This window comes from Anser anser (genome assembly GCF_964211835.1).
Source record: "Anser anser genome assembly, chromosome: 4".
Lineage (NCBI taxonomy): Eukaryota > Metazoa > Chordata > Aves > Anseriformes > Anatidae > Anser > Anser anser.
The window spans coordinates 39,411,091-39,438,866 of NC_139724.1; the positions used below are offsets into that span (position 1 = coordinate 39,411,091).

The 27,776-nt window shown below is 34.5% G+C and overlaps 1 protein-coding gene across 1 annotated transcript in view; it reads left to right on the top strand.

Moving 5' to 3' along the window:
• Positions 1–27,776, top strand: part of LOC310898178 (uncharacterized protein) — a 331,267-nt gene that overhangs the window by 113,426 nt on the left and 190,065 nt on the right. The window contains exons 12-19 of the mRNA XM_083832738.1: positions 40–188; positions 383–492; positions 1,465–1,614; positions 4,866–9,391; positions 9,864–9,989; positions 11,205–11,325; positions 21,101–21,208; positions 26,189–26,339. Coding sequence (XP_083688864.1) covers positions 9,384–9,391; positions 9,864–9,989; positions 11,205–11,325; positions 21,101–21,208; positions 26,189–26,339 — 514 coding nt within the window. The 5' untranslated portion in view covers positions 40–188; positions 383–492; positions 1,465–1,614; positions 4,866–9,383. The remainder of the gene's footprint in view (positions 1–39; positions 189–382; positions 493–1,464; positions 1,615–4,865; positions 9,392–9,863; positions 9,990–11,204; positions 11,326–21,100; positions 21,209–26,188; positions 26,340–27,776) is intronic.

Consider the following 27,776-nt stretch of genomic DNA (forward strand, 5'->3'; position numbering starts at 1 on the left):
ATATTTGAATACTAATGCTCAAAATGCACTTTTCCCCAGATACCTTTCTTTCTAGATGAACTATGGCTGTTATGTCTCTGTGTTGGAGTAAGAGGGACTGCTCAAGACCAAAATTTCAAAACCGTTAGTTAAGCAAAGGTCCACAGCTTCCAATGGACAAATGCTTTGCAATCTAATTTCTAGTGCAGGTAATACATTGTTTAGTGGTGTTGAATATACTTACCTTTTAAAACAGCATGAACTATTCATTAGATCAAAGTGCATTTTGCCAATTTATTTACTGTACAACAGTAGCTTTATTTTATTTTATTTTATTTTATTTTATTTTATTTTATTTTATTTTATTTTATTTTATTTTATTTTATTTATTTTCCACTATTAGAAAATCAGAAAAAGTAGAACTGGGAAACTTTGAGCAAAGCTTTGTAATTCTTTTGTTTCACCATTACAAGTTTTCTTAAAATGGACAAAGTATTTCTGCCAGTTCAGCAGGTAAGACCTCATTTTTTTTAATACTCATTGTCATGAATAGGAAAAAACTTTAAAAAGATAAATGAAGATCATTTTGAATGACTGTTTTGGATATTTGTTTAAAGAAATGAACAAATGTAAGGAAAGTCTTTCCTAAAGCATTTTGTTTTGAATCTTCAGAAGAATTTTCAAGTTTAGATTCTCATGGTTATTTCAGTCAGTCATGCTTATTTTAATTAGCTATTGAACATACAGGAGAAAAAATCTGATGTTGCTCTTTGCCAGTTCACAATGCCCTTTTCACTTGTGCCAAGTATGGCATGTATGAGAAAAACAGCCGAGTTCTTTGATTCATCCAGGAAAGCCACTATTAAAATGAAGAATTTTAAATATGGAAGGTTTTTTGTTGTTGTTGTTCTTTTTTTTGATATGCTGCTCATGTAGTAGGACTAGAGCACACTGCTATTCTGGGTTAGCTATATGGTTCAAAGGGCTGTTTCTGAGGACTGTGATGGCTCTTACTCTGAGACTTTCAAAAACAGGGGATTGTTTCTAGGTAGGATTAGTACCATCACTGTGAAAACGCCAGTCTCATTAAATGCTTTTATTGTCAAAGGCAACAGAGGACTAATGAAGGCAGAGCAAAGAACAAAGAGATAAAGATAAGCAAAAAGCTTTAGGCACTGTTTTTGAGATTTCTTGTGTTATAGCTACTGACCTCACAGCAGTTGATCATTAGTGTTAATGTTAAGTATTTTAGAAAGTATATTCAAATAGTAAAAAACAAACAAACAAACAAAAAAAAACAAAAAAAAAACTTTGTATTAATGCCTAGCATATTTATTTTACTTTTCTAAGTTAGTATTTTCTGATTTTTTTGAGACCATAGAGGTGACCTCAAAAACTGTGCACCTTTCAGTTAGTTTTGTTATTTCTGCTCTCTACACCCCTCTCAAAGAAAGATATGTCAGCAACCACTGTCCTACTCTGTAGTTCTGTAGTTTTCTTCACGGAATTGTGATTTAAAGGCTTGTGACCAATGAACCTCTAAATTGAAGAAGGATCAGTGGAGAAGGGCAAGGTTGATGTGCCTATCAAGCTCAGGGAACAAAGCCGGGTGTGACTGACCACAGCTAAAGCAAAGTAAGTGTAACAATTTACATTTTTACTGGGATTTCAGTATATTTTGTGTCACACAGCTAAATTAGAAATGCAATGCAAGACTAACATCAACTTTGTTGGTGTTAAACATTTTACCCTTCACACATGGAATATCTAAAAGAACCTGATTGAAGAGTATTGGACTCTGACAGGGCTGAAAGGGGGTTTTCTCCAACATCTGGTATCCCATCATGGCTGGTTAGATGAGATCCCTTTTTGTTTTTGCTGTACAAGCATGTCAGGACGAAAGTCCACCAAGTATTTCCTCTGCAGCTTTGACCATGATTTAAGCAGGGATTAGATGAGTGTAAAGGAAAACCCTGCATGTAGTCTTCCCTGAATTTAATTTTGTGTAGCTTAGACATGGTTCACTGCCTGACCTTGTGTTTACAGGATTTTATTATATAAAAACATTGCCCTTAAGAAAAGGCTTAATAGAATTTAGTAGAGATTAATCCAGATGCCCTAACCAAATTACTCCAGCAAACCTTAATCTGGGAGAATATTTATTCCATAGATATTATTAAACCATTTTGAGAAATGCAACAACAGTAGAAGAATCCTTTGTAAAACATTGAAAAAAACTGTGAGATATGTGCTAATATGGGAGGACTTGCAAATTTAACATAGGACATTTCATAGAATAATCAATGTCAGTTAGCAAAATGTAACATAGTCTGGCTTTCATAGAACTATTTGCATATTTAGATATTTAGATAACTAATGTATTTAAATAACTATAAAGATTATAGTTCATGATCTTGGAGCATAAAGCTGTTGAAACTAGGTAACTACAACAAAAATTATAGAACATAATGAGATTTATCTAAGAAAATTAATGTCTCAATAAATATTAGAAAGAGTTCATATAAAATTACATTACCTATGGTTTTTTTATACTGTAGCACTTGAAAGGTTTTTCAGTTGGTATGGTGCCACAACAACTGGAAAATAGCTGAGGAAAAGGATCTCATAATACTCTGCAGTCTTTATGACAACATGGTATTTTGTGTTAGATTAATATATATTCTGTGAAATATGCTATCCTTAGTTGTGTGTTTCAATTTCTGTCAAATGTCAAAAATTAAAAAAGAATGATACTTTCAGCTTTTTATTAAAGTTCTTGTTAATTAACACATTCCTGTGATTCAAAATACATCTCTAAGCTGTACAATAGTTCTAAATTGAATAAATCATGTTTTAGCACTGCAGTGTTAAAAAAAAGGAAAAAAAGGTATAGTAATAACAAAGATGGATTAAGATGGCTTTAGCTCATTTTTAATATAGTCAATCATATTTTGATCCCAGTTTTAAACTCTGAGATGTAGCTGTGGGTAGGATCTAGAGTAATTTTAATGACAGCTGTCTTATACTCCAAAGAATCTTAAAATGCAGAAAGGAAAGCTACTGTTACTTAACTTGATGGTAGGCAAATGTTTTCACAGGGTAGCATATTGGTGATGATACCACAGTTCTGGATGACAGAAAAAAACTGATAAGATTTTTTCTTGCCATCTTAAAGATGAAACAACTTATTTCAACTTCATCTGTAGAGTGTCACAGTTGTGCTTGGTGATAGGGCAAGAGAAACTTCTCTGGGTGATCAGCTATGGAGAAAGAACGATGAAACTGAGATCTAGCATGTTGCTTGACATGGAGCAGAATGAGAACAGCATGTTTCTTCTGCTGTCCTTTGAATGTGTTTTTGGTCACAAGCATTCCCCTGAGCTTTCTGGAAAATAGCCTTATGAGAGAGCTATTCTGCTGTTGTCTTTTCATGCCCCATAAATGTCACCCTGCCTATAACTACAGCTGCCACTGCACCCTCTTCCACAAGAACAGGTTGCCAGAATCCCATTCTGAAAAAGCCAGGTTTGATGAATGGCACTAAAAAAATAGTGTCTTGTGTTCAGATCCAGAAAAAACTAGATTTGTTTCTCCTTGAGTTGATGCATATTAGTGCAAATTCTGTTTGTTTGCAGACGTGATTTCTTTTTCTTTGAGCACATTTGTAGATGATAATATATTGAAATAGGATAATGGAATGAAAGAAAAAAATATACTAATCATTCAATGTGACTGCTTTAGCAGTCTAGAATGGCTGGCAAATTCATGTTCCGTACTATTTAGCAGGATTTTAAAAGATTTTTTAATAGACCATATATAATTTCTGTGTTTGAATGTTACTTGTTCTAGTTATTAGCAACGCATTATTCACAAACCATTCAGTTTAGCATGAACTATCAGGCCCAACTGATTTGGAGAACTGAGTGTGTTTTTCATTCAAAAGAAGACACTAACCAAAAACCCAGTGAAAAACTGCAATAAAGCACATTCAGGGAACTCTGCCTAAACTGACAATTTTAATATAATTTTATTTATTCTTTCCTTTCAGTGTAGGAAAGATACAAAGACTCCTATATGTTGGTGTTAGCAGCTTTCATCAAATATTCTTTTAATTCTGTGTTAAGACAGATGGCTCAGTTTTGACCTTTTAGCTGTTCTTGTTAGGATCTCTTGTTCTGCCAACTTTGACATCTTTGATGCCCAGTTTATTATCAGAAGTTAAAATAGGTGGCAGAATGTTTCTAGCTGTCTTGTTTATAAAAAAAAAAAATCAAGCTTGCAATTTAACACTTTTTTTTTTCCAACATGCTGATTTTTAAAACTGATCAAAATGTTTATTTTGTTGTTTTTTTCTGCTTGAAACAAAGTAATTTTGGCTTGGTTTAATATATAAGGGCAAAATTATTTCCTAACTTTATGTGTGTAATTTATTTGCTCATTTAATGCAAATTATTATATTGGCAGTTATCCCTGTTACTGTTAATTATTGTCTTATGGCACAGAAATATCATACTACAATATCAATTAATTAGTTATAGCCCTCCTTGATGTCTTTCACATCTGGGTTGGAGGAGCATGTCAGTTTCAGGATCCATGCGTTTGTTACATTATGCATAGACATAGACTGAGTGTGGAGTCTGTGATGCATGATATTTTATATGAAATTAATAATTAATTTTGCAACCTTAATTATTATTATGCAACCTTAATTATTATTATGCAACCTTGTTTTTTGTTATAAATTCACTGCTTAAGTCAGTGGTTAATAGATTGATCAATGGAAAAAGTAATGTAAAGTAATATAAAATAGTGTTTACTTTTGTCCTCTTTCTGTCCAGCAATGAAAATCCCAACATCTGTCTCTGTCTACGTTTCTCTTATTACAGAACTCTTCGGAGAGATTAAAAGGTGGCTTTTGTGTTACTTGGCCTACCCTACTCTGCAATGTACTTTTTTTCCTTGTGAAAATCATCTTCAACTCAAGTCAGATACTAAAGTTTTATTGTTACATGGACCTATTGCTTCATAAAGAGTGAGGTAAAATAAGCTTAGTATGTACTTCTGTGGTGTTTTTACCCTGATGGGCAGGTAAAACTCTGCAACATCCACTCTCTCACTCTCCCTCCTCAAAGGAAGAGGGGGAGAAAATATGATGGGAAAGGGCTCAAGGGTTGAGATGAGGACAAGGGAGATGGTTCACCAATTGCTGTCAGGGGTAAAGCAGGCTCAGTCAGCATAGGGAGATTAATATAATTGTTAGTATAACTGCCTATCACTAGCAGACTACAGCAGTGAGAAACCAAAAGCAAACTAAAAATACCTTGCACCCATCCACCCTGCTTAGGTGTCTTCAGGGCTGTTTCTCTAACATTTTCTCTCTTCTCACTCCCAGCTGCTGTTGTGCATGGTTTTTTGTTTGTTTGTTTGTTTCTCCCCTTTCTTAATTCTGCTTTCACAGAGGCCCAACCAGTGTCACTCACTGGCTCAGCTCTGGCCAGCAGTGGGTCCCTTTTGGAGCCAGTGTGAGCTGGCTCTGATCTGACATGGGGCAGTTCCTGGCTCATGAGACCACCCCTGCAGCCCCCCTGCTACCAAGACCTTTCCGTGTGAACCCAGTACAACTTTGTGATGATACCTTGTGTTGAGTTAATCCTTTAGGAACAGTTAAACTGGATGAATGGATCAGTTTTGCACGAAAAAGAATAGTAGGAGAAAAGTAGTCATCCAATTTGTTAATTCCCTCCTGAGAAAGGCCAACTAAATCTGTTGATCATCATGGAAGAAAATATAGAAAAAGGTCATGCTGTTGAAAAAGTGCCTTTGAATATAGGTATTTATTAAATATATGGTATGAAGACAGTTAAAATGAATAATATGAAATGCTGAAAGAAGCTGAGCATTTCTGTAAGGTCAATAGAACATTCAGCATCTGTGAGAGTAAGGTTGCTTAATACTACATGGAAAGACTTATTAATTCTCAAGGGTCTCATTAATCCTTAAGGAACTAGGCATGTGCTAATACCATGACTAGAAAACTATCACTATGTAGCACCTGTTTTTTTTTCTGAGTGGCTTGAATTACCACACTCAAAATATATTCATCTTTCAGAAATGTGTGTTCAGGTTTTTCAAAGCAGAACCTGCCTTTTTTAGTGACAGCCTAACCTTGTTTGGCTTCATGAATGCCTAGCATGGGTGAAAGAAAATTTTCTTCTACCTCAGTAAGAAACTTCTGTGTTTTCTCCAGTTTGTTTCAGGACTTAAACTAACTTGTTCCTGTGCAAGTGAAGGAAATTCCTGCGAAGAATTAATAAATCTCAAATTACCAATTTTTTTAGTGATCCCAGACAGAGTTATTTCCTTAAATGGATGAAAACTCTTGAATAGCATATAGAACGAATGGCAGAAGCATAAATTAAAGAAGCAGGTAGCAGTGACTCATTTTCTAAATCCTTTGCCCTGAAAGTATAAGATCACCAGTGATCTTGCTGCTGCAGTGTATGAAATAAGTATGTCAAAGCCACAGTTCCTGAGGATTCTGATTTTTATTTTAAAATTCTCTCCTTATGTTAGAAAAAAATTCATTCTTCAAAATAATCTGGAAAGCTAGAATAAAGCATACTTCAGGTTTCAAATGTAACATATTATTTTAAAAGACTACAGTTATGAACGTTTGTCTTGCTTTGACACTTTTAAAGGACAAACAACTGACCTAGAAATTGATAAAATGGAAATGGTACTGAATATCTTCTATCACATTTTCCTTTCACAGTTTGTGGCACTTTTTCACCACTTTTTTTCACTTACGGAGAATACACTTGATTAAAGCTGTCATTTTTAAATGTAAGTCTGGATTGCTTTTAAGGAATAATTACCTACCTGTGCTTTAAAGTTTTTCTTTCAGTATTACAGAATAATTTATCATTAGGAATAATGAGTCACTGTTCATTTTCTTCAGATAAATTGAATATGTGAAGTAAGTGGTAAATGATTTCATGTTAGGCTACATCAGAAATTCTTCCCTTCCTTCGGTTTCCTTCTTTTCCAGCCAATCCTTCAGAATATGTACAAGTGTCCTAATCAGCAAGCATTTGGCTTGTGTGTGGAAAATCACTGATGTCCTTATCTGATGCAGTTAAAAAAAAAAAAAAAGGAAAGAAACATAAAAGCAGAGTCCTGATATTAGTTTATGAGTTTTCTACTTAAGCTTCTGTGGTATCCATGTTTCCCTCTCCCGTTTTTGTTTGTTTTTCTTTTGAAGAACATTTCAAGACACACAGAAAGGTAAGTGATGTAACTGTATTCATATCTCTTTGGCTTGTGCCTATACCGTCTGCCTATATACATTAGATGTATTAGATATTTAAGTGCTAGGCTTTGACCTCTACACCTGATAACCTGCTGCTGTAGGGTTGAAGCTGGTGATAGCCTGAAGCTCCAAGGATGTTGTGGTTTAATCTGGCAGATTTAATCTACCACATAGGCATTCTCTTACATCCCCCCTGCCACCTGAGTGGGATGGAGGAAAGAATCAAAATAAAAATAAGAAGGGAAAAACTCGTGGGTTCAGATAAAGACAGTTTAACAGGACAGAAAAGGAAGGGAAAATAATGATAAAAAATTATAGAAGAATATACAAAGCAAGTGATGCACAGTGCAGTTGCTCACCGCCTGCTGAATGATGCCCAGCCGCTCCCCAGGCTGCTGCTGCCTGCCACACCCTGGCCAACTCAGCTCGTTTTATTGTTCAGCATAACACAATATGGTATGGCACATCCCTTTGGCTAGTCTGGATCAGCTGTCCTGGTTCCGTACCCTCCCAGCTACTTGTGTATCCTGTCTCCTTCTTAGCAGGGTGGTGTGAGAAGCTGAAAAGTCTTGGACTCTTTGTAAATGCTGCTCTACAACAACTAAAACATCAGTGTGTTATCAGCATTATTCTCATCCTAAACCCAAAACACAGCATCATACCAGTTACTAGGAAGAAAATTAACTCTATCCCAGCTGAAACCAGGACAAAGGAATTCACGGGGAACTGTGATTTACATTTAATGGAACTGGAAAGGAATTTGCAATTGGGCTTATGCTTGGGGAGCAATCAACAGAAAAAGCATCAAGGAGGAATTTCTGTACTGTTTGCTCATGACAGTCATATTTTTGTTCTGCATTGCTCTCCCTGCACTGACTGTCTGACTAGTGGGCAATTCTGAAATCCAGAACTCGGAGAACTATGGATCAAACTGAAGACATGGATGATATAAAGCCTAAACTCACCATTAGCTTAATTTATAGTATTCATACATCCTTTTAATCTAGGCAGAGTTTGTTTTTGTTGTTGTTTTTAAATGTTTTCAAATTACACTGATTATTTTTCATTATTTTGTGTATATTTATATATATATGTACCAGAAACTGATTTCATAGATCATTGTACATTGTTAATGGATCCACTCAGAATCAGAATGTCTGTCAATTGCCAGGTAGGAACTGAAGACATTTCCATATATGTTGCTAATTTTCATTGAATAATATGACTGTGGAAGCTTAGTACCTGGGAGTCTGTGTCTGGGAACAGATGAAGATACATTAAGGAAGTGTACTGGTGTTGGGTAATTTTATTAGTATAATTTTAATTTATGATTTTGTCCTACTATAGAATGCCAATAAAAAAAGCTGCTGGTTAACCTGGAAATTAATTTTATTACTTGGTTAAACAAGCTATCTTTTGAGTTTAAATTGAAAAGAAATGGAAATTTCTTATATGAATAAATTTAATCTGCACTTTTAATAACATGGTAAAGGAAACAGCATTTACAAGGCAATAATGGAAATAAGCATTGCCACAGAGCAAATATTCATAGGAAGGAAATATATTAAATGAGTATCAAAGGTTTATTTTCAAAGCTATAATGGCATATATGCACTTGGTGAGTAAGTTCCTTGTTTGGTGAATGCTACTGTTTTACCATTATAGACAGTTTACTGATCCAGAAACCCTTGGTCTATAAGCAGAATGAGAACATCCCAAAGCAGATGAGTTTTTGTAAGTTTTCTTTGCTCTGAGGTGAACGGCTGACTGTAACACACACCGTTAAATCAACTATCAGAGTCTGGCTTGGAGACAAAATAAATCATGTTTGCTAACCATAGCCTATGATCTGAATGATCTGGCAAGCACAGATTAAGGTAAGTCATTAAAGGAAAACACTTTCATCTGTCTCCCTTGCTCCTGAAATGACCCTTCCCCTGTGGGTAATTATCTAGAGCTGATTTCCAGGGCACCATGTGTTCACCATCTCTGAGATTTCTACAATCTTCTTCAAAAGTAAACTCAACTAAGCTGCACTCTGCAAGGTATGCAGAGCTTTTCACTTCAGTATGAGCCTTGATCCTGGTCCAACTCCATGGCTGGGTATAATGTTTTTCCCATTCTCTGTTATGCTATGTTTCTGTTGGTAGAAACTGGAGGTATACACAGAAAAAGCCACAGCACTCTGCAACCAGGCTGTCCAGTTCTGATGCATATGAGACCACAGTTTCAGGGAAAATGCTACAGATAATATTAGTTTTAATTTTTTTACAAAGCCCAAGGTATCTAGGTTTCCTGTACAGAGAATTAAATGTCATGCATGTATTGGTCTGCTTATAGATTTTGAAATTAGACACCTAAAATAAAAGGCAAGTTTTAAACACAAAGTCATTAGTTTCCTTCAGTACCTAGTAAGTCACTAACAACAGCAGTGTCATAGAGTTAGTTAGAAAAAATTCTTATTGTTCAATGTAGTCCTCAGTCTGTCTAGACTCCAGGGGCCCTAGTTCAAAAAAAAAAATTAGTCCTGTATAGAAATATATTTCTGCTCATAAAATGATTTTGCTCTGTGCAGACATCAGTGGAACCTAACTGTGTGCTCCAGATTTTTCATTTGTTTTCTTGGTAATTTCTTGAACGGGACCGTTACTGGGTGTTTTGCTGAAGCATATTCTCAACCAACCCAGAGATCTCCTGACAGGTACATGATTTTTCACTCAGTTAAAACCTGCTCTGTGGAGAGGACTCTCAAAATCATGGTAGTGTTCTTCTCAAGGGTTCTTGAAAATATAACGTCTTCGTCTTCATATGTCTTTGAATGATAGAATGACAGATGAGCAGGGGTGAACTAACTGCTGATTAAAGCTCAAACTTTCTATGAATGGGGTTATGTACTTTTGAGAAAAATTAAATTTCAGGATAGCAAATCAATAATTTCATTTAAGTCAGGCATCAGTTTTCAGTGAGTGACAAATGTTAGGGCAATACATGAATAATCCTTTTCATGAATAATTTCTAGGGCACATTGGGTAGATTACTTCTGAATTCAGTATATAATTATCAGTTGAATGCAAGCGGCATTTTATTTCTGCGCAAACTGGGGGGAGGCAAAGTTTTTGTCCAGGAGTATACCTGTAAGCCTATCAATCGTTCAAACATAATGCATTGAGACTACAGGAGACGGATAGTTCCTGAAAAATAATGTCTTTCTATATACATACATATTATATAGGTATCTCTGTACATATAGATTTAACAACACTTTGTAAATGGAACCAATACCTTTAGAGAAAAATAGTTGTACTTTTAAATGACACGCGAGACGCAAAGACAAGAATGTGAAGAAGGTACAAAGTTGTTTGAAAAGATTAGTTTGGTAGGAGTAGACAAATGAAGCAGAAGAGAATGAAGGAGTTCCTGACAGAAATGTAGTCAGGTTTCAGGGTCTTTCATACATGAGGATTAAAAGCTTCAAATAGGTTAAAATGGCAGGAGCGGGGGGGAAGCTAGTGCAGGTGAAAAGACAAGGTTTGAAAATACGCAGAAGGGATGCTCAGAGAGAGGGCTTGCTGGAGGTCAGGACGCAACTGTGTTCATTTGCCTCTGCACTGTTATAGCTTACAACTTTTACCGTTTTGTCTAGAAAAAAAAATACTGTAAAATATGAAGTTTAAAGAATATTCCTTGACAAGGGCAACACCTGTTGTTTTGTTTGTTTGTTTTTGAGCTTTGGGACAGGGGATAAAATTTGCAATTTTGTGCCTTCTTTGCATTTTGTTGGTAGTATGTAATAGTGACAAAGCTTACAAGAGTGCTAGGATTAAAGTTCAATATGTTGTACATATGACACTTAAGATCAGTGTCTTTTTTTCTTATGTTATTTCTGTCTTACTTATATTGTGGTGTTTCAATGGAGAAATGATTTAAACTTCTCAGAGGACACCGGGAAGACTAAGAGTGATATGAAGAACTTCCTTGACTTTTCAGTGCTGATACAGAGTACTCGGAAAAATCAATACAGCTTCTCCAGGATATCAGTGAGTATTTCATCTGTTTGATATCCTCCATTGTGCTTTGAAAAATCAGATCATGTGCTTGATGTCCTAAAGGCAGAGAATATTTTCAAATAACAGGAATGGAATGACTTTGCTTTGATATAATCTACAGCTAACTTTGTAATATATTGTATTAAAATTATATTTTTAAATTCACTTCTTGCTTATTGCTATTAATAGAAACCCAGAAAGAATGGAAATTTAAATGGTTCTTCCATGTTTTTGTTGTTTTTTGTTTGTTTGTTTTCATCTCTTTAAAAACTGTGTAGCTCTCAAGTTCCAGCTAACTAAGATGATGAGTATATTTCAATTTATTGCCATTTCTGTTTTGAAGTTAAGTAGAATTAATGTCTGCTTATATGACTTCTTCTATATTGGTTTACTTTCTGAAGACTGGATTGCACACACAGAGGTACATTTCCATGTCTATTTCATTTCCCTTATGAAAAAACGTAAAGAACTGATATTCTTGCACTTTTTTGTTTGTTTGATTGATTGATTGTTTTAACTTTAGATGCAACTGAACCAATACTTATGCAGGAGGCTAACTTGAGTTTCTGTGGCTTCATTCACATGTTGATAGGCTCTTGCCTAAGTAGTTCTTCAGCAGTTTTGATTATAATGATGGATATCACACTCCTTAGATTCTGTGGTTTAATTCACACACTTAAACAATGTCATACCAAAGTTGTATCTGATCTAAGTTAAGTTTTTAAAGAGAGAACATTGACTTTATATTGTTTTAGTTATTATTTCAAAACATTATGGTCTTTTCTGCTAGGCCATAGAATAGGGAAGAGAGACTTTTGTATCTGCTAACAGGTCATAAGCTATTTGTATGAGTCTGATGATCATTTTAAGAAACTTTGTTTACACAAACTAAAAAGTCAGAATTCATAAAGAAAATGTTACTAGACTGCACTCTTTAACGAGTTTAAGATTTTATTTTCCAATAGTAATTTTATTTTTGGTGAACTAACCTTACTCATCAGTTCTTTGCCCTGGGAGTCCTGTGTTACTGCAAAGAGAAACAGTTTTATTTTACCTTTTTACATTCAAAATCATATATCTCTTTTGGATTGTATGCAAATGAATGAATCAACTGTTTACTCCCATTTTTATGGAATAAATTGAATGTATGTCATTGACTTTATAAGGTAGGATTGAGTTTGACAAAAAAAAACAGAACTAATTATCACAGATTTGTTTAAAATATGTATTTTGACAAAACTAATGCTGGACTTGGTATTACCATGTAAAGGCTTTTGTCATCTGGACACTTTAATGTCCATCTGATGCTAGTGCAGGAAAATAAGTGTGTTAACCTCAGTATTCAATATAAGCAAGTATATGAACAAGCTTAGATTTAAGTATGTTCCAAGTGCTTTGCTAAACTGAATATTGTACTCCTATCAGTAAAACAAACAAGCAAAACCTCTAAAGTGTGTGTTACACAGTGAAAATTAAAATTTACTGAAATACAGAGAAGAAACAAACATCAAAACATCTTTAGGCAGTTGTATTTGGTTCATGTGTTATTTTAACTTATGCCACACCAATAGAAGAGTAAATTTAGATCTGTGAAATATTTAGATAGAAAAATGTCTCCATTTATATATCTGCTTCATTAAATATATAGATTAATTTTTACTTAGTCCAACCAATGGTTGAACACATCTTGCATCTGGAGACATTAGAGACTAGGAAAATAAATCAGAGAAGCTTTACTGTATATGTACCCTGCTGTTATGCTCTTCCTATGACCACTGTTGAATAGTGGATTCAGTAGACCTTTCACCTGCTTTGGTAAAAGCTGTTCTTATGAAAACCGTTCTTGTGTATACTTAATTGAAAGACAAGAACAAATGATTTTGCATTATAATCAAAAATAAAAGGCTCATGGATGTCTTGTGTAATGATACACAAGGAATGAGAGAATTCTTAAACATGGTTTCTGTCATTTTTTGAGACTCTAGTACAGAAGAGAGAAGTCCATAAAGTGTGTGCATCTCCAGACTCTACAATAGTGTCATGCTTTATTGATTGCTTCATATTTTATATCAATCAGTTATATAATAGCTTGTCGTACCCATTTTGAACTTAGTAATTAAGATAAATAATTGAACAAATACTGAGAGTATACGTGGAAGACTTTAAGTCGTGAAATACAAGTAGCTTTTTACTCCCAAAAAACACATGGTAGATTTTTATTTATTTATTTATTAAGGTATGCCTATGATCCATGCTGAGTCCTTTCAAATGTCTTACTTGAGCATCATGAAACTGAACATATTGAGTTTGACTTTACAAGTGCCACCATGCCACAATATTCAGCCTACACAGAATTGAGTTACAAGCAAATATCACCTTGAGGCTTGTGTATTTTACAAATCCTACATGATCATGACATATATGTCAGACTTTTACTTCTGCAGCAATGCCACCATTCTTGACAAATGCAGCCCTTCTTCTGACTTGTCTAATGGTGGAGTGTCAATTTTAACATACTTTTCAGAGGACTTGTACAAAGAACAATGTTATATTTGCATATTTATTATACCCCCATATAATTTCCTATTTGTTTGGGAGTAAAAAGCATATACCAGGAAAACAGAATGATATCAAATATCTTCCTTGATATCAAATCAGCTTGCTATTCTGAAAATTCTGTTTAAAGGCAAGGAGGAAACTCGTGTAACATACAAAGCCAAAAATGTATTGACAGTAATATAAATAAAATCTTAATGGTCAAAGAATGATCAAAGAGTCATAATTAGTCCTATGTAATTATTACAGAAAGACAAAGAACACAATATGCAGAAAATATTTTGGTAACAGTTTCCACCCCTTTTCCTGCTTCTTTGCTCATCCTTTTGGGCCATAAAGTTGGAGTTTTCACAATTCTAGAAAGCTTTTAATCTGTTGTGTAAAAACACATGATAGACAATATGAGTTATTAGATTTCAATAATAGAGAAGTTGTTAACAAGTTAACAAAAAAATTGAAAAAATTAATGATCTGACTCAAAACCATAGAAGGTGAGAAACGTAGTGTCTAGGCTTAAATTTCTAGTCTGACTAAGGTAGATAATAAAATCCTTCAATTTTGTGATCCCCGAGAAAGAAAACAATAGATGAAGGCCTAGCTGACCTTCAATTTCAGTCTAATTGTACCCTTAGATATATTCCTCTTTGTATTGTTTTGGTTTTAAATTTTGATAAATATCCTATTGATTTGCAATAAAATAGCGATGGTTGTAAAAAAAAATAAATAAATATCATAAAATTGTCATCTCAAAAAACTTTACCGATATTAAGATTGTATTGTTTATAAAAGTGTATTTTGATTTAGCCAATGTAAGGAAGCAGTGTGAGTCCAGGATTCAGTGGAGTCATTATCTTTTTTTCACTCATTATGTCAACTCTTTCCTTCTTGAGCAATTCCCCAACACTTGCCAGTCAACTAAAAGGTTCCCCTTTACTTAAAGGAACTTAAGATGGAGCAAGAGTTGAAAATGCTAAATAATTTTGTGCAGCCTTTCTTTCACCCATCATATGACTAACTGTGTCAGTGACACCTGAACAAGGACATATATGCTAAGTAACCTACCACATTTTCCCAGAAACCTCAAACAGAAGATGTTTGTAGAAAGCTCATGATCTGGCTTACTTGAAACTTTTTCTGAACTGGGATGCTAGGTTATCATCATTTGTATCTCTGCTGAAGAAAACCTTCTTTCCTGAAATGATTACAAGAAATGAATGACATTTAGGTTGCTTATTTAACAACTCTTTTTTTCCCTATATATATATATAGGGAAATATATATGTAATCAAAAGCTTTTGCTGCCATACTGTACTTCTTTAGCCTAGGTATTTACAGTAACTGTTCTACTTTCCTTCTTGCACTGATTGTTAATGCTTCAGGGTCTTACATGGCCTCTTAGTTATGTTGTGGCAACCAGAAAAGTTGGGGTAATTTGTTGATAACATAATGATAAGTAGTGGGTGCTTCATTGGCGTGTGAAGATTCCCAATATGTTGGGGCCAATTTCAAGTTATTAAGATGACTAGACATGCAGTAAGGTAATTATATCCACATCAGTTTACAGGCATTAATGAAAAATCCTTATCTTGAAGGTGAAGCTTGCAAACGCTTTTTTTTTTCTTTAATTTTCTTATTCTTTTTCTTCCTACTGTTTGAAAACAGCAAGGAATGACAAAAGAAGAGTTGTGAGGACTTTGATGAGCTTTTGAGCTTGTACTAATGAGATATTTATTTTGTATTTCCTTTCTCTTCACAGCGTCTATTCACTTGCACTCTGGGAATAAACTTCTGTGTGGCTGCTATCTGCAGCAGCTAACACATTGCATCTACACTGTAGCTGTAGTTCGGGTCTCCATATCAAACAGAGAAGTCTTTACAACTTCACCCTGAGAAACAGGGCTCTGGTTGAGCTCAGTAACAAATTTTTTTGTATCAGGCATAGAGGGTGATAGGCAAAATGCACTTCATGAGGTCCATCTAGTCTTGATAAAAATATTTTGGCCAAATGGTGGGAAATGCAGTCAGGCAGAAAGGGGAGGACCATATAGGTACATACATTTATATATAAAACATGATTATAGTTTTATTATTCAAAGTGATATAGTGAGATAAGTTTGCACCACTGGAATGCTTTTAATTTGAAAATATCTAATGAACTGAACTGTTTTGTTCTATTCTATTTTATTTTATTTTATTCCTTATAAATAAGGTGTTGAAAAGATTCCTATTTTAAAAGGGAAATACAGTGAGCCACAAGAATTTTAATCAATTTACCTGCATTGAAATAATGGCAAATTTGAAAGCAATATTTTTCTGCCTCAGTGCAGGTAATTTTTTTTTTAACCTATTTATGCTGCTTAAAATATTAACAATTTTCTCTGTAACTCCTCTGTTATCTTTCCATTTTAAAAGGAGTTTCTCTAATCAGCACAAACCCCTGAATTCTGTATCTTTTACTGAATATCTGAAACATTAAAAAATTTAGAGTGCTGTTGTTACCATGAAACAAAGAATGGAAACCTAAGTTAGGAGTGAGTATGCATTATTTAAGCTGTATTAATAGCCTTTAAAAATAACAAAATAGCTTAGATTTATCCTCTCCTGTGCTATACATGATCAAAAAATTTTCTCATTAAAGTGTGACAGTGCTTTATATTGCCTGTACATAAAGCCTCTGTGGTTATTATACTAAAAGAAAAGGCAAATGACAGTTGGTGTCAACACTAAACAGCTTAGGGCAAACTATTTTCTCAATACGTATGTAATTTAATTGAAATGCAATATTTCATGAATATTAGAAAGTGAGACTTTATTAAAAATGGCAAGGAAAGTGAAAGCATTACTGTTTAGAGTAACAAGCAGCACAAATTTATTCATTCAATACATTGCTGAATTATTTAAAACTCAGTTTAAGCACAAGGTCATGGAATAATTTTGGCAAGTATGCACTTTTGCATGATGCATTTCCATAATTCCACTGCATCTATAAAGTTAATCACAGCTTTGGCATGCAAGCCTGCTTCAGACACTAAGCTGAGCCAGAAAAAAGTCTCTGAATTAAAACCTAGGAACAAACCAAACTAGTGACACTACATAGAGACAAATGATCTGTGATAGTTTAGAGCAGATGTGAACTCCGTATTACTAGCAATTCTTACAAATATTTCATTTAGTAATAATCCCGTATTTACTTTTAATACACATTTACAAGTAAAAACGTTACTAGTCTGGAGGAACATCAAAATTTATGTGCATACACACACGTATTTAGATGTCATGAGTCTTCTTGAGGACATACTCTTTCTTGTAAGGAGTGAGAGCTGACAAATGGTATTCTTTGGACTACCAGGAAGGGAGAGATTGAACTACCTTTGGAAGCACTCCATTGAAATTGAGCTGATTTTATAAGACAAAAACTAGTATTCAGCTGTCCCAAGTCGAGACTGACTGATAACAACTCCCTAAGGACTACTAAAACAGACAGACTTAATGAATGTAATTTTCAAAATTGCATTGTCACTTCTAAGCACTGAGTAAGACAGGGTGATACATGTGAATTGTGTAATGCTTAAGGCTTCTTCCCAGGATACATTTAACATTTCCAAGACAAAATTAATGTTATTTTGGATTTTTCAGTAGAGTTTTTATATCCAGTATTTTGCATCTCATTTCTGTGTTAATACAGTCTTTTTTGAGCTTGGATAATCTTCAGTGGACTCTCATACTCACGATCAATCAATATCATCTTGAAGGAAATCTATCTATACTAATTCTGATGTATGGTTAATTTATAATACCTGGTACAGTTGTTAAATGATTATTGCTGAACCTTAGATGATTGTCAGCATTGCAGTCCTTACCAACCAGTTCGTATAGTTCCAAAACAGCAACTTGGTTTGGTGCTGGTGCCTCGTGGATATCCATTACAGGTATGCACTGCCACTTAGAGATGTAGCACAGAAATTGCCACTCCTGTAAGACTGAGATGTGTTGGACTCTGTAGCAGTGGAACTATATTGACAAATGTGATTTTGAACACAGAGGACCATGTAGTAATACAAACAATAATCTAGGTACAGTGATAACCTTCCTGTCTTGAAAGGACTGTATGCTAGCCGGAAACTGCTGGACTTATTCTGTGTTTCCTTTATGCTGCCTTCACACATACACTGGTAGTTATGGATCAACTAGATTTTCAAACAAGGACACCATTTGATATTTGAAAGCTTGGTGGACCTAATTTTCCTTTTAGATAGTTTGTTCATATTATTTATTGTGCAGCTCTTTTTTTTCTCTCTTTTTTTTTTTTTTCCAAATTAATCTTGAAGTAGAAGTAATTCATCTCAGTGTGTTTTCAGACCAGTGCACAAGTGACGTTAAGGGCATAGCATCTATGTTTTGAATACATGCAGTACACTGGATATATCTTTTCAGCACCTTTTAATGTAAGAATCATTTAGTTCTTTCTAAGAAGGATGACCTTAAAACAATAATTTTAGGAGATAATTTTTATATTGGTTTTGTACAGCTTACTTACAGTTTGATTGTCTGCCAAAGAATTCCCAGAAAGTTTTATTTTTCAAAATGCAGGGATTTTGATCTTGGTACCCTGCTATGCTCTTAAAGTCCGATCAATGAGTTACTGTGGAGGTGATACATAGAGATACTTTATTCAGTCACTATGCTGACTTTAAGCTGAATTACTTTATGAATTTCTTTGGACTTTTCTGATTAATAACAAAAATCAATGAGATTTTTCAGTATCTACAAACACAACATAAAAACACTGTATTATAAGTTGCATGTGTGATAGTAGTAATGCATGAAAGAATTAACATCTTCAGAAATTGCTAAAAGTTCTCTTGTGTAGTTAAATCTTAAAATAGTTTTCTTGCTGGAGAAACAAGCAGGCAAAATACTACAAGGATAAGATGATTTTTCAAGTTTTTATTAAGCATAATAAGTAGTCATTTTATTCCGCATTTTTGCGTGTACAGAACAATGTCACTCAAGAAAACAGATGCATTAGAGAATGAGTAAGCATTCTGGGTGCAAAATTCATTATATAATTTCTTATCACAATAATTATGCCATCTATTCAAAACTTAAATAGAAGTTGCTTGAGTACACTTAAAAGAATTTTCCATTTGATGTGGTGAATTTGGCTGCAGAGAACCTATTAATATTCATTACTTTCTAATTGCAGTTCTACGCCGGACAAGTTGCAAAATGCCTTTTATAACCCTACAGATGATTATATTTGCTATTTGTGTAAGCAGGGAAGATACATCCTAACATTTTGAAAGAGTTTCTTTGATATTTAAGAATAATGTGTTACCTGTTTAACTATGAATTACCTAATTTAGTGCCACAAACCTATTTTCACAAGCCAGTAGGAGTGGATGCATTAGAGCCTACTGCAGGTGGAGTTCCCACAAGGAGAGGTGTCTTAGATATCACTAGTCCAAGACATAACATCAGTTTACTGTTAGGTCTTTAGAAAATTATGCTTGAAAAACATAGTTTGTCAATGAATCCGTATTTGATTTCTGGTATTGCTTAACCCATCTTAGTTTTTTGCTGTTGGATTGGTACAGGAGTACACTTTTGAGGAAAAATTCCCATTAACCCCAGTTAACCAATTCCAATTAACCCCAGTTATCATGCTTTGGTCACTGTGACTGAAATTGTATTCCTTCAGGATGAAATTAAACTAAAAGATAAAGTCTTGCGGCTACATCAGTGTGCGATCAGGTGATTTTGGGGGAAAATAATAATAACCTTTGCATTTTTAGTTTAAAATTTTAATGCACAGAAGAACTAGGAAAAAATCAACAACAACAACAACAAAACAAACACCACCAACAGCAAAACATCTGTACAATTGAAATCAGATATTGGCAGTACATGGAATATTACTGGAGTTCTGAAACTGAACACTGATGTGATATTCACTAAGAAGTAATTCTTTCTTAAAAATATCAAACATCTAACTGTCTGCCAGGTCTTGGGAACAGTCAAGTGAAAGTGATCTTCCGCCTCAATCTGTGATCAGTTTATCGGGGATGATAGCTATGCACTTTGTGTATACAGTTCCTCATTATGAGAAACAATACTACTCACTAAGATAATATCCATGTAATTATTTTCTTTTTCTCCCCATCAATCTAATCAAAATATCAGCACTTTCAAAGTGCTTTGCATTGTTGTTTAAGTGTCATGGTCACAATCATTAATCTGTTTATTGTATCATCACTTAACTGGCTTAAGGCAAGTGAATAATCATAACATGAATTGTTTTTTTTAAAATATAATTGTATGTAAAACTGCATTTAACATTTCAAGAGAAAGCTCACCAAATTCTATGCAACATAAAAATTTGTCAGTCTTCATCTATCTTTAACTGCATTACATTATGTGCCTTATTTGATGGCATTTAAAAATATACAATTTGGATCTTTATGAGAGGACAGCAAACATCATCTGTTTGCCTTCAGCCTAACAGTTTGTCATTGACTTTCTGTATTCATTTAGCTGTAAGTACAAAGAAACTGTCACTCTGATGTGACATTTTGACTCCAGATGTTAGAAAAACATAAGCAAATTATGCTTACCAATTATGCAGAGTCTTCACTGTCACAAGCTATGCGTTGTCTTAAGTCTCTTTTTAACTCTAGTGATTCCAATGGGAAATCTCACTGCAAAGGGGGTTATGTAAGAATCCAATATATAAATCATGGATTATCTGATTTTATTGCCCTTTTTACTCAGGAGTCCTGCAAGCCAGACAGTTCACAGGAAAGGGACCAAGAAGAGATCTAAAAAGATTATATCATTTTTCTAAATTACTCTTTGTCTGTACTTAAGGGAATATTTGCTGTCTTAAGTAACTGTCTTGATGTCATTCCCCGAAGATTCAGCTAAAGTTCTTGTGTGGCATAATGGGTAATAGTGTTGGGGTTTTGAGATGCCTGTTCTTCTCACCCATAATTTAAACGGTTTTAGGAGAAGCACAGACTATGATATTTTTGTATTTGGTGCAAGTGACTCACTTTAAAGGTGAGTCACAAGCAGCTTAGCTACTCAATCTCAGATCATATTCTCAGCAATTTATGCATTTATCTTCCTAACAATAATTCCTACTGTGGCAATTAATCCTCTTCCAGAATCAAAACCATGTTCTGTTGTCTCTATTTCTCTTCTTTTCCAGACTCTGCAGATTCCTACAGAAGAGCAAGAGACAAAGAGAAAGAATAATAGGGCTAGACTCAGAGGAGAAATCATCATTGTCCTTCAGAATCCAACCTTAAGTGAAAAGGTTAGTACATCCTTTTCTGATGACGTTTCTACACAGCTGTTATACCTGAGCTCAGGTAAGGGTTGTCTGAGTGAACTACTGTGATAGCACAGGTCTGAAAAAGGTCTCACTGCTTTGAAGTGGATATTAGGCTGGGGCAGGAGCCACTCTAGGTGACTTTGATCTCAGACTCCTGGAAAATGTATTCCTTTTTGGGTGGAACCTGCTGCCTCCATGGCCACAGGGCTGAAGTTTTGTCCCAGAGGGGTCATATTTCTTAAGATTCCTTCAGGCACTTTTACAGGAAGAAAAAAAAATCTGAGCCATAGCCACAGAGCTACCATTCACACAGATAATGACCAAGTCTTACAGAAATGAAGTTGTGAAGTACTAGGAAACTATGGGAGAACAAAAATGCCCTCAGTGTCACTGTTAAATGATAGAGAGAACCATGGGCTTCATCTGAAGAAAGTTCCTGTAAAATGCCATAAGCAGCTTGTTCTGTTTCAGAAAGGACCAAAGATGTGATTTCAGCGTATCAAATGCAGTGTGATTCTCAGACTGTCCACATTTTAAATACGTCTAAGATGTGAGCGCTGCTATATTTAGTTCTGCAAAAAAAAAAAATCCTACAGATTAGTGAAAACAAGCAATTGGTCTAAATGGTCTCATGCCAAGACAGTTTTTTTCTCAGTGTGTGTAGATTTGCTGTACTCTGTGAAGTAAAGAAAAACTGCTCATCGTAAATGCCTATCCAGGTGTTCTGAAGCCACAGATATTTCTGAGAGATAAAATATAACAGAAAGAGAACAGGGCTAAAGGGTGTTTTGCTTCTTAAAATGTTATAGAAGATTAAGCTGTGAAAATACTTCCTGTGGCCTTGCATTATGAATAAAGCACTGTTTGTTCCATTGGAGGGTGAAACTGGAAAATGCAGAAGAAAGGAAAATGATAGATATTACTTCTTATAATGTTATGTCCCCTTTAAAAGCTCCGTGGGACAAATCATAACCCTTGCCACTCAAAAGAAGACCATTCCAATTCTAATAGGCAATATGAATACACAAATATTCTAAATAAAAATCTTCCCATCACAGTCAAGTACATATTTACTTTGGAGAGTGGCAATCGTTTCACTTCATGAAATGTTGTGGTTTTTTTTGTTTTTGTTTTTTTAATTATTTTTGCCTTAGAGGCCCTACATCGTAGTCCTTTTGTGTATTGTTAGATTAAAGTACAGAGCATTTTTTCCACTAACAAGTCAGTGATACCGCTTCAGTCAGCAAGATTGCAGGTTGTCATTAGTGATGTTTCCTTCCCTAGAGATATATGGCCTTGTTGGCACACCTAGTCTCTGTTCATGGCTCCCCATTAGGATCTGCATTGTGCTACCACAAGACCATGATTCTAGCTGGCACATGCTCATTTTACTCTCTGTAATATGGATTTTGTGCCATTATAATGTATTAGGGCTCTTAATATCTTTACCTGTTTAAATAAGTAAGCTGGTGGATTCTTCTATAAATTTGTTTACAGCTTGCTTCCCTGATGGGAGCTGGATTCTCTTAAGAGCCAAGTGAAAAGAAAATTTTCTGTTGTTTGCTGTGATACAGTGAAGAAATGTAAGTGGAGTTAACTTTTACTTAATTTTATGTTCAGTTTGCATGTCTAGCTCCAGTTAATGAGAATTAAGGTGATTGCATATCTGTATTTTAAGTAAAATGTTGAACAGATATAATACAGGCCTGCAATATAATCCTAATATGTAATTGTTCTAATAACTCTGATGTGTAATTGTTCTTAGAGTGGCAACGACTTTTTAATGGCTATTGTGTTATACAGCAAATTAAGATGAGCCACAGAGGAGTAGTCTGTAGTTATAAAGTGCTAGCACATGCTATCTGAAAAACCACCACAAGCCCCAAACTTTCTCAAAATACCCAGATTGTCTACTTGCTTTGCTCTGTTCAAAAAAGTGAATCAGAGAGAAGTAATGAAAGGATATTTCTTCGCAATCTGTCTAGTTCTTTATGTTTCAAATAATACTTTATTAGAGACTACATTCCTGTATTATTAACATTACCTAGAATCTTAGAGTGTTAAAAGTGTTTAAGGGTTTTTATGTCTCTGTCACCTGAAGTATTGTAATTTGTTAATAAATTTAGTAGAGTTCCAAGCCCAACATGATTGTTATGGCTGAAGTAACGCTCTTCTGGAGAATCTGGAGTTTAAATCTAATTAACCTACTGAGTAGAGTTGTTTTCCAGACATTGTCTTTGTTAGAAAGGAAAATGGTTGCGAATAGCTGGAAGTTTCCCATGCAGCCTTGAATAGATTTTCTAAATATTATTTGTTCATGGCATTATAAATTTATGCTGCCTAATGTACTGTAGATCAGTCAGCAAAATATTTGGGTATATCGTCTACATCAATAATGATGTCAGTCTATCTGGTAGCTAAAAGAAGTCTTATAAACTTTCTGTAGGATTTCAAGAAAAAAGCCTACTAGCAGTATTAGAAGGAAAAAATTGATGCCTTTCTATTTGTTTTTGTTTGTTTATTTTGTTGTTGCTTTTGTTTGTTTTGGTGTTTTTTTGTTTTTCTTTTTTTTTAATATTAATATTTTAGAAAGTGATACAAATGAGAAACTAGATTTTTTTTTTAAAAAAAAATCTAGTTGCTTTTAAAATTTTGGTAACCTACAGGTTTAAGCAAACTAAATGACAGAATAGAATTGGTGAAAAACTGTTTAACAATGTTCAACATTTTTGGTCCCATTTTGGGTTGGACAGCAGGACTGAACACTGAGGTGTTTCAGGCCTGTTGTTGCACAACCTCAGCAGGGACTGAGCTATTCTTAAACCAGATCCATCTAATAATGAGTCTCTGAAAGCCCCTTTGCCACATTATGTCCTTAAATATAAAGCTGCATAGTAAGCAATTTGTTTACAACTATATAGAAGCTAATGTTTTCTTTACTAATACAGTCATTTCCAGGCCTGGTTTCCTTTCCACTCCCTTCTCACACCTGACTGTATGTAGGGAACTCAAGACATTGTTTTGTCTTTCCAAGATTTTAACAGAGTAATAGGAAGGTGCTCATGCAGATGCCAGTAAGTTTCTTGCAGGTGCTGAGGCATGGACAGGATATATCCATCTGGGTTTATTTGTCGAGGCTTTTCATCAGACTTGATATTATGCATTTAAAAATTATGTTTCCAAATAATTATGGTTGCATCATTTGCCTGAAGAGGAAACAGTTATAAATCTTCATTGCAGCCTTTGGATTTTTTATTTTTTTATTTTTTTACCATCAAACATGCCTTGGTGGCATGAAGATAGAGGCAAATACATTGTCATTTATGACATAAGTTGTCAAAAGACTAAAAATAGATAATTTCTTAAAGTGTATCAGCAGGGTGAAAAATAAATTTGTGTCTGTCTTGAAATGAAGTTACTTCTCACTGAATTTTTGAAAGAATTTGGCACAAGGACTAATAAAAATTCATTTTGAATATGTTAATAAGTTGAATATTTTAATATTTTAACACGATTTTAAAACAGAATGAAAATCTCAGGGGAGAAAGAAAGGATTTATGCCCCACTGTGTTGAAGACTGTGCTGTCTTTATTGTCTTCAGTGGTTTAAAGTGATTGATCTCAAGAATGTGCTTGAGGCATCCATCAACTTCAGTCTTGCCATCAGCTGGAGAAATCAACTGTATGATGTTTCCTTGAATTAATCCATTGGTTTGACTGAATTCTTGGAATATTGAGTCAGAATGAACAACTTTTCTTGCCCAAAAAGTGCAGAGGCTAGGTAAACTTCTTTCCACGTAATGTTAAGAACATTAAAATAAGCTAAATGTGGGTCTAAATATTTAATGGAAACTGGTATGAATCATTATATAAAAACAGTTGCTGGAAGTGGCTAATATCCATTATGAACAAAAAACTTTTATTCCTCCAAAACCACTTAGAAGGAGGCTTTGTTTAGTAAGAATAGTGAATTATTTTATTATTTTTTTTTTAGCAGGAAGCGAGAGGCTTTTTTTTTTTGTTATTAGCTGAAAATGAATGCCATCTTTTTACATTCTTGTGCTGTGAGAAGCATCATAAAGAAAAAAGCTGTAGGTAAGGGCCTTGTTTAATATATGGCTATTGAACACCAAATTCTGATTTGTTTCTGTCACTTGATAAATATCACAATGGATACTACTCATCAAAATGTTAGTATTGCAGAAAAAAATAATCTTTGATGAGAAACATTTAATAAAGTATTTGTAAATATGGATATTTTACAATATTACTTGTATCCTTTTGAATTATCAAAAAGGTTCTGGGCTCTGTTGTGGAATTATTATCTAAAATGAAAAATTTTCAACTTGTAAAGATACAAAAATGTTGAAAAGTGTTTTTTTTTTTTTTCTTCTCCATTTGTATCAGAACAAAACTCTGATATCTTTATATCACATGCATGTTATTCTACTTCCTAAATGATCTTTAACCTTCTACAGGAATGTTTTCAAAATCAGAGTTACCAACCATAATTATTTGCTGGTAAAAGAGAGCAATTAAAACTACTTATTTGTTCCTGCACGTATAAAAAGTATAAAATGCACTAAAATGCATGTTGTTTTACTTTGTGGGATTGCTTCTAAGAGTCTAGACATGACTGAGAAGAGTAACAGATTTCTGTTGTGGTGTTTGACCAGGTGGAAGTCTCTGTTCTTCTGCAGTAAAACTGCAGTAAAATAAGAGGCATCGTGAGTAAATAATAGCAAGTTGGAGAGGGGAACTGGGTGCTGTTTTGAGAATGCTTCTTAAGCAGGGGAAAGGGAAGGCAACACCAGATAAAATTGGCTGAGTTAAAAATTGATAAAAGATGGTGCCACGTGTGTTAATGCTCCCACATAAAGAATTGTGTGTGTGTAATGGAGGTGGGGGGGAGGGGGCAAAAGGTTTCGTTTCTGTCATTTGATTACCACTAAATATATTACAGGAGAAGCAGTCAAATTGTAATTTCAACTCTGTGCTGTCAGTGAGAGCTGCGAACATGAAGCAGTTGCCATTCTCAGTGGAACAAGAACTGGAGTTTCAGCACTCTCAGGCTCGTCCTGCATTTGCTTCCTCACACGCCACTGAAATACCAGGTGAGTGTCATAAAAGCTTGTCTTGCTAATACCTAGTCTTGGTAGGAAGCTTTGAGGCAGGAGGAAAAAAAATCATCTTCTTCTGGAAGAATATAAATTGGGATGCTGAATTTTGCATTCTGTAATCTTCAAAGGGTGGAGTCTGTATCATACGAATTTCAGAGCTAGACGATAATCTCTTAATCTGAAGGCAGAAAACTTCTATGTAGCATAATGCACCAACCGGGGATACCACAGGGAATGCATCAAAGAACCTCATGGGAAGGCAAAGACAGAAATGAATTTGCCTCAGTGGCCACTGCTCCAAACGATAAATCAGAAAGGGGGGGGGGGGGGAGGTAACAGGAAAAGAAATAGTGAGGCTTTAAAATCAGAAGAAAACATTAAAAAAGACTGGAAATAACTTGGGTCTGCCTAAGGCAGCAATTAAAAACAATGAAACAAAAAATACTCAAGGATAGGTGGAGTATAACTTCACTTAACTGAGACAAATAATTACATTAATCTAGTTGCATCAGAATATTATCTATATTTTGAACATCCTTTGAAATTTTAATTTTAAATGAACAACCTTTTCAAAATGCAGTCAGAAGAGGGTAAAAGTCATGTATGATATGTATCATATCTCTGCTTAAATCACTACTGTAAAATTAAATGACTGCAAGATCAAAATCAATACAAAAAATATCAGTGAGGAAATGGAGTAGCAGACAATAGCACATTAGTGTTAGTTATTAAACACATATATTTTTCCTAAGCCTTTGAGTAATTTAAAGATATGAACTACCCTATTATAGATAACTTATGAATTCTTACCTTGTAATCTATATACTGCAGTTGTTATTAAACATATTTGAAAAATATTATGAGTAGAGCTATAAAGAAAATTATTTCCTTATCACACAAACTTTCCTGTTCTTTAAAACTGTTGCCATCCTGTGCCAAAGAGCTCTCTCAATTTTATTGCTGAAAAGTGGATAGCTACTGCCTTTAGAATTAAAACACCCTGGAAAATGGGGTAGCTTATTTTGCATCTTGTAATGACAGGAAAAAATTTGAGCAGCTGCTCTGTAATAAACAAAATGGTCTTTCTGATATGAGTTTGGGTACCCAACATCTGAAAGAAAACTCTACAGAGTCAGCGTTGTCCTCTCTTTCCCAGAATACACGCAGGTATACAAAGATGACTGTGTCCAGCAGACATAAAAAGTTGTCACTAAGTGTTAAGTCAATATATATCAGCCGATCCACAGTGACTATCAGTGGGGTGCTATTAGTGAGACAACTTTATCTCATTAGCCTTTTTTTTTTTTCTCTAATGGAAAAGATACTGGTTTTGCCAGAAAATTTACATCTAGGTCCAGATACGAGTTTAAAGCTTAAACTCTTAGAACTGTTTAACAAGAAAAATGTCAACTGTTTCAAAATGACTCTAGT